Source organism: Botrytis byssoidea (assembly GCF_014898295.1).
Source record: "Botrytis byssoidea strain MUCL 94 chromosome Unknown BBYS_019, whole genome shotgun sequence".
Classification (NCBI taxonomy): Eukaryota; Fungi; Ascomycota; class Leotiomycetes; order Helotiales; family Sclerotiniaceae; genus Botrytis; species Botrytis byssoidea.
The window spans coordinates 780,651-788,176 of record NW_024065860.1 but is presented as its reverse complement, the minus strand read 5'-3'; the positions used below and the strand labels follow the sequence as shown (position 1 = coordinate 788,176).

Genomic DNA, 7,526 nt, shown 5'->3' with positions numbered 1-7,526 from the left:
TTTCTATTTAAATGAATGCTTTGATCTCCTTTTGTTTCTCCTTTCATTGACTTTTCCATCCAACATCATCTTTCATACGGGCACCACGTCTGAGAGTATCCAGAGTGCTTTTTACCATAAATTGATTCTTCACCTCTTTCGCTTGAGTTACCCTATCTCGCAGTCGAAGATAAAGCAACCCTCTCCTTATCTGTATTTTCAGATTGTTTTATTCTCGCTTCCCTTCTTCCTCGAACCAATCAAACTTCTGCCTTCAACATGCCTGCTGTACCAGCTCCAAAAGCCGCTGTGTGTGTTTGGTCTTGCTGTTGGTGCCGTGATTACAGTGGTAATTACACGTCCTCTGGAATGACAACAGAAATCATGAACTGCCCAAGTTGTGGACACTTGCGGTGCCATGATTGTGGTTCGGAATGGGTCAAAATCAGGTCTCACCACCACGGCTAAGTACGTTGGTACATAACTATTGGGCACATTGTCATTCTAACGTATCGCCTAGTTGACAAAGTGGTACCTCGGCCATTTCGTATTTCATGATAGACTACATGCGAAGCATACTTGGGATTGGATTATCGGCATCGGAGAAAACGCATTGAGGAGAGATGAGGCAGATTTACACGGGGGACTTTCTACGCAGAACATTTTTGGTTTTCAAATCATTTGTTGCATTTTCTCGCATGTCACTGAATTCAAGAATCGTTTGCATTTGGATGGGGTTTTAGACTTTAAAGCTTACGCATTTCATACAACATAGACTTTCACTGGGAGAAGACTTCATGTCATAGACTCAAACAGAATTTGAACTTTTTTCTTCATAGATTCTTTCTGCAAGCACATGCTTTTCATATAAGTTTCTAAATGTGAAGTACCATAGTGGCAAGCTATCGCACAGAAAAATACAAAGTTTCTCTGGTCGTGTAAATCGTATTTCCATCCTTTATTATGGCATATGGTTCAGCCTGGAATTTCCAACAGTCAAGATTGTACTTCGTCAACAAGGAATTTCAACATTGTTCTCAATGAGAAAACTTAGATGATTGGAGATGGTGGATTTGCTGCTTTTAGATAAAGTAATAAAATATCGCATCCAATTTGCAAGCCCGCCTTTCAGACACGTTGATTCTGCCTATTCCCTAATACAGTCACGTTTTATTTTTTCTATTCTTGTGTCCATATTCTTGTGATGCAAAAACGGCTGCATCCATCACGATGGTATCAATCTGATTAATCTTGTCTAAGGACTCTCCTCATGATTACCATGCCAAAAACGAGAGGGATTCTAAGCAAATACATCCCTCATCTCGGAGCCTGGTCCATTACAGGATTTCATTCTGGTTCGTCATATTCCTGAGTGGTGTATGTCCGATGAGACAATTTCTTGGAAGAAGATAGCTCTTTCTTTACTCTGAAGCTTTCACAGCCACCCCGAGATTCCACTGTTTTCAAAGGGCGGGATGGGGCATCAATTGATCTTTCCGGTGAGCCCAGAGGATTTCAGCTGTGGTCTATCATACGAGGAAATGTTCTGGAAAATATCACTCACAGTACGGGGCAAGGGGGCCTCATTCCGGGCTGTGAAGGGCGGCGTCTGTGTTGTCAAATTACTGTAGAGGGCAACCAATTTTAAGATTTCGTCAAATACCTTTGAGCATTTAAAGAACCTTTCAATCCCTTTCAATCGAAGAGCCATTGCCACTCTTCAAGTCCTCAAATTGTCTTCATTTTTGTATAAGCCATCTATAACTTGTTTCGAATTTCTGTATAACTGGCCGCTTGACCATTCGGTTGCATTCCCTTTGTCAAAATGAGTTCTCAATCCCCGGTAGCAATAGCTTCAAATCACGTTCGCAAGCGCACGCAACCATCGTTACAGAATGACCATGAATCTAGTCGCGGCCATTCTCATCACAAACATTCGAGCAATGGCAAACACAGTCACGGCAGTAAACGTAGTGGACAGCCCACCAGTGAACCGCAATACACATATCATGAGGTCTGGTATTGCTGTAATTGTGGTTTGAATGGTGACGGAGCTTTGACGGCCGCTCTGAACGCACACTGTACATCATGCGGACATCAAAGATGTGTATATTGCACCACCGAATGGATTAAAATGCGAGTCGGAACCTAGTAAGTAGCAACTTCAATTGATGAGCGCTGTTCAAAACAAGTCTGGAGCTAATCCAAATGCAGGTCAACGGTAGCGCTTACACACCTTGACTCCTTTCTTTTCTGTTACTCATCTGTCATAACATTCGGATATCGAATCTTCTCTATTTTTTGCATAGCGCTGCGCGTTGGATAGGATATCATATATGATTCACACCTGAATTGGATGATCATCTCCGTATTTCAGGCTTCAGTTTCTTTCCTTGGATTGTCGGATGGGTTTGAGTCAATGTCTGAGAAAGAATAGATTGATGTGCTGAGGGATTGCAATTTCGGATTTTGTTTTCCTATTTCGGGTACCGCTTGATGTTCACGTTCTTGAAAGGCGCTAAATTAGTTTACATGAGAATTACTGTTTTAAAGAAGGGGCCTACTATCTCCTTTGATATGATATAAGCTCAAAGTGATGCTTACATACACTTCATTCATTCATATATGGTACGCGGTCAAGGCCACCTAAGCTATTGATTAGATGACATGGCCTTGATACTACCTCCTCGGTGTCCCAGTATAGATAATGTACCTATTTATCTCCAGCCCCGATTCGTCGAGGCAAATTCGCCCGGCTTTAGATTCTGGGCAAGGTTGCTGACGACCGTGAAAGAAAAGCGGACAATGAAATCAAAACTTCCACTTTGCATGATGATTGCCCTCACTTGACTTTCTATCCGCCTTGGGAGCTCTAACTAGACTTGTAACACCGGCGATGCCGGCATTACCAAGGTGTCAGTCAGATTAGCATGCATTACACCAGTCACTGGAGCTTTAGTGAAAAAATTGGGTTTTACCTGGTTCAATGGGGGTTCAAGCCTACCTTCCGCTGACCAAAGTGTAACAGACAATTGGCTGATATTTCTATAGAGGGCATTTACCCATTCTCCCAATATCTCACTAGTATGATTAGACACACCGAAGTTAAGGCAAGAATTCACCTTGCGAAGAGTGGCTGCATAGGGCACATTAAGCATTCTGGGTTATATTCTAAGTTAGAGGGCTTTGTTAACACGGTGAGATCATTTGGAAAAGGCAGTTCATCTCTTGTCTTGCAATTTTGGCGATACAGCATGGTATTGGTACGGAGATTTTAAAAGTGGGGTATGTTATACTCGGCGACACCATGCACGTGTTGAGGCTCTTGTGAGGCTCCCTGGAGATGGCATTGGCAAAGCATATTGGTTTATAATTTGCTGGTGTATCATATTAAAACGAAATTGGTGGGCTTCATGCAAGTACCTTAGTACCTTCTTACTCTTGCCAGATGTCTTAATTCCTTCGCTCTATCACACCACCCTCTACAACATTCAGATCTTGCAGCAACTGTTTTGGTCACTGGCTCACTGCAACACTATCTAGATGTGATATCTGATATACAGATCTGGTCTACATATCAGAGATACTGTCACTTTCTACCAAGATACTCGTTTTTACCGGAATTCGTCATTGATCGAGAACAATGCGCCTCGCAAATACACTATTACCATCCTCTTGCTTACTTTGCTACAATAAAGCTATTATTATAGTGATTCACCTCGCAAATTGCCATTTTGGCGCCATGGGATCTTTCGACGAGTAAATGTTATGAGCTCCTCCCAAATCCTGATCGGTATTGCGGTTCACTTCAGCCTTGTTCTACAGCCACCACGGACTTCAAAAGAGGGTTTTTGTCTCGATGACAAGCTTCCATGGAAGGATTTGTCGTGAAAAAAACCACATCAGCCTCCTAAGGAACATGTTCCCACACGGGAGATCCGCTTTGAAGGTCTCGTGGGCGGGGCCGCTGCGACCCCAACACCCGTACCATGTTAGACTCGATTCTTATTTTAACTACTTAGAATTCACCCCTCGATCTAAACGGCACACCAGTCGCGAAAGGATTGCTCATCTAACATTGGATTTGTCTTCAAAGGTATGAAAGAGTAACATCTCAAAGTGACAAGCTTGACAATCATGGAGGGAATATCAGGAACGATTTATTTTCGTGAACTTGGAAAAGGTATCAAGATAATGCATGTCTTAGGAAACAAAAACCATGCCAGATAAGCCCTTTAAGCCGGTCAACATCACACTATCCGTTATATACGGAACCCATATCTCACCCAGCATCCCTCTTCGGCCTTTCAAGATCTCGGCCCGCCATCCTGCAAGCTCGCATTCTCGTCCAATAGGAAACCTTAGATGGCGATGTAACATTAAAACCGTCTTTCCATCCATACCACGACTTGTCCAAAATGTCGAACTCACATTGCATTCAACCGTCTCGGGAAACTTTCCTGGAAATATGTCTGATATTACACACTTTAGGCAGGTAGTAAGTAGAGAATGAAGGGAGATAACCTAAAAGGCTAGACGGACCATATTATTCAACCCATACCAACCTACCTAGTAGCTAGCTTATCATGACAAATTATACAGCAAAATGACCTGAGATACTAGGCATTTATTTAGGTATATACTTGTATTGAATGAGGTATACAGTGTATGCAGATGTGTTGATATCCATAAATGTATAGATAGGTATTTGTTACTTGAGACGGAAAGAAGTACCTGGTTGCGGTATTGAATCTTTGATCCTTGTTTGGGTGAGTAATTGATCACGTGTATGGGGAATTTGAGACACCAATCCAATCCAATCTAATAGAGAATTTCTTTTACCATCTCCCTCTCCCTCTCCCTCTCCCTTTATTTCCCATTTTCTCTTTCGGAAATGATTGTGATTCAGATGTGATGGGAATAGCATCATTCTTTTGAAATCTTTCAACTCTAAACAAATAATACCATAATTCAAATTCAAATATCGTTTCTTCGACGATAGATGCAAATGAAAAGGTACCCCGTATATGTAGGTCATTGGGCTCTCAACCGGTTTACGGTAGATCTACTCCGTACCTAGTATCTACGAGAGGGAGAGGGTCTAGGTATTTTAATGGATACATTTTCTTTTTCTTTTTCTAATCGGACGAAATTGATGGGAAGACCGAACTCAAAAAACGTCATGATACCTACCGACCAAAAGTTCCCCCCATCCCCCCCACTATACTACTATGTATACAGACAGGTACAATTAATACTGAAGAAGAAGAAGATACTGCAATCCACTTACCACTTACCACTTATCTACTTACTTACATTCCTCAAATTTCACCATATCCCGGTGTCATTCTTACACCAGAAGAACTTCTCTTCATACATTCAATTGATCATAATCGACGGAATTAATCCTTTCAATTGCTATACACAGACAAAGGCTGTATTGGCGTAGAGTGAGAGTAAGACTTGCTCGGACTACCTACCTACCTCGTACTATACATATACACTATCAGTCAATCATAAAGCTCGGTCCCAAGTCGTCGCATAATACAAACATCGGTATCGGTATATCCATAAGAATCTCCATCTCAACAACTGAGCCCCACCACCCCTCGAAATCAAGTACCTCAAGTTTCGCGATAACCGCATGGCTACTGCAGTCTGCTGCTTCCAGTAAGCCCGCGAAGTTTTCCAAATTTAGAGGCACATCGAAACATTCCTTCTCGCGAGACTCTCACCGTCACGTCAAATCACAATGGCTGAGACCACGACGGCTGCGGCTGAAGAAGAAAGAAACTTCGTGGCTCACTTCAAAGAGCAGCAAACCTTGCCTCCCGATGAAATCCAACAAAATCCTAGGAATCAAGGTTTGGGAGCAAGTTCGAGAAATTTGAACGTACGAGACTTTGAGTTGGTGAGGACTTTAGGAACCGGTACGCTCCGATGTGCTGTGTTGTGTAGCTTAATGACGGAACCTGCACGTAATGTATGCTAATTGATTTTTGTTCCATAGGCACATTCGCTCGCGTGTACGATATTCACCCTCATGAATCTCTCGCTTGAACATATTCTGATTTTATACTGTGTAGCTGGCTTGTACGTCTTGCGAACCCCGCTGAAGAGGATCGCGATAAGGTTTTTGCGCTGAAGGTCCTACGGAAAGTAGAGGGTAAGAGTTGAATTGCAGAAGCAGAGTCGACATCATTGACTGACGATATCTAGTCATCAAACTTAAACAAGTCGACCATGTCAATCACGAGCGTTCGGTTCTTTCAGATGTTGCTGGACATCCTTTTATTACTACATTAATTACTTCTTTTTCTGATCATGATTCACTGTATATGCTGGTACGTTCATGGGATTCACTCTACCAAAATTCACCATTTTCTGTTATCCATTGGTTATCCGAGCACTCTATTTTCTGTCTGAAACTAATTTTAATCTGTACCAAGCTTGACTACTGCCCTGGAGGTGAAGTATTCTCCTATCTACGAAAAGCCAAACGATTCGACGAGAACACAGCTCGGTTTTATGCTGCGGAAATAGTTTTGATTCTTGAATTTTTACATGAACGAGAAGGGGTTGCATATAGAGACATGAAGCCGGAGAACCTGTTGTTGGATGCTGAGGGACATATAAAATTGGTCGATTTTGGATTCGCAAAACGTTTAGGAAACAGTAAGCTGCGTAGATTCGAGGACTCTGCTGGCCGTTTATTGACAAAAATAAAGGGGAAACATACACTTTATGTGGTACACCAGAGTATCTTGCGCCAGAGGTTATTCAATCGAAAGGCCATACGACGGCCGTCGACTGGTGGGCTTTGGGTATATTAATATATGAATTCCTCACAGGATATCCACCATTTTGGCATTCAAATCCAATAGAAATTTACAAACAGTATGTATCTCATCTTTCATTTCCTCATTGTCTTTGATTCATTTGCACATTATCTGACACAGAATTGCGTCCAGAATTGTTAGCAAGCCAGTTTCTTTCCCAGCCGAACCAGCCATTTCACCTGCGGCAAAAGATATCATTCGCCAATTCTGCACGCTCGATCGATCACATCGTCTCGGGAATATATCTGGTGGCGCTGCACGGGTTAAAGATCACCCTTTTTTTCAAGGAGTGATCTGGGAAGATGTATATTACAGGAAATACCGTGGTCCGATTATACCCCCTTTGAGATATCCAGGCGATGCTCAAAATTTTGATTTATATCCCGATGAAAAAGAAGGAAGAGAACCATACACAGAGGAGCTCGCAGCAAAATACGATGATTGTTTCAAGGGTTTTTAGATCATAACTCAAATGTGGATTCATTGGCGAATGTTGGGACGAGGATGGGATTGGTGTACGGCTGGCTGTATCAATGGATTGGTTTGCAAATTTTAGATACTGCAAATGGCGTTCTTCGGGTACGATAATGGGTCGGTTAAAGAGAGGTCGGTTGCAGAGATCAGGGGAACATATCATGATATCGCTTGTACACTTTCTTATGGAGATGGGATGAGATAGCGGGTATATATGGGCGAGTTGTTGCAAAC

The 7,526-nt window shown here is 42.3% G+C and overlaps 2 protein-coding genes across 2 annotated transcripts; both read left to right on the top strand.

Annotated features, from left to right (window-relative positions):
• The first annotated feature begins 826 nt into the window (after window positions 1-826).
• EAE97_008903 (uncharacterized protein) lies at window positions 827-2,655 on the top strand. Its single transcript, XM_038879418.1, has 2 exons — window positions 827-2,131; window positions 2,194-2,655. The coding sequence occupies exon 1, from the start codon at window positions 1,805-1,807 to the stop codon at window positions 2,129-2,131; it is 327 nt and encodes a 108-aa protein (XP_038729929.1). The 5' UTR covers window positions 827-1,804; the 3' UTR covers window positions 2,194-2,655.
• Window positions 2,656-5,731: 3,076 nt separating this feature from the next.
• Window positions 5,732-7,278, top strand: EAE97_008902 (uncharacterized protein; the record flags this gene model as incomplete). The annotated part of the gene is made up of 7 exons (XM_038879417.1): window positions 5,732-5,909; window positions 5,990-6,005; window positions 6,066-6,145; window positions 6,199-6,323; window positions 6,429-6,654; window positions 6,708-6,876; window positions 6,951-7,278. 7 exons carry the CDS (start codon window positions 5,732-5,734, stop codon window positions 7,276-7,278), a joined length of 1,122 nt encoding a protein of 373 aa, XP_038729928.1.
• Between the last annotated feature and the right edge of the window lie 248 nt (window positions 7,279-7,526).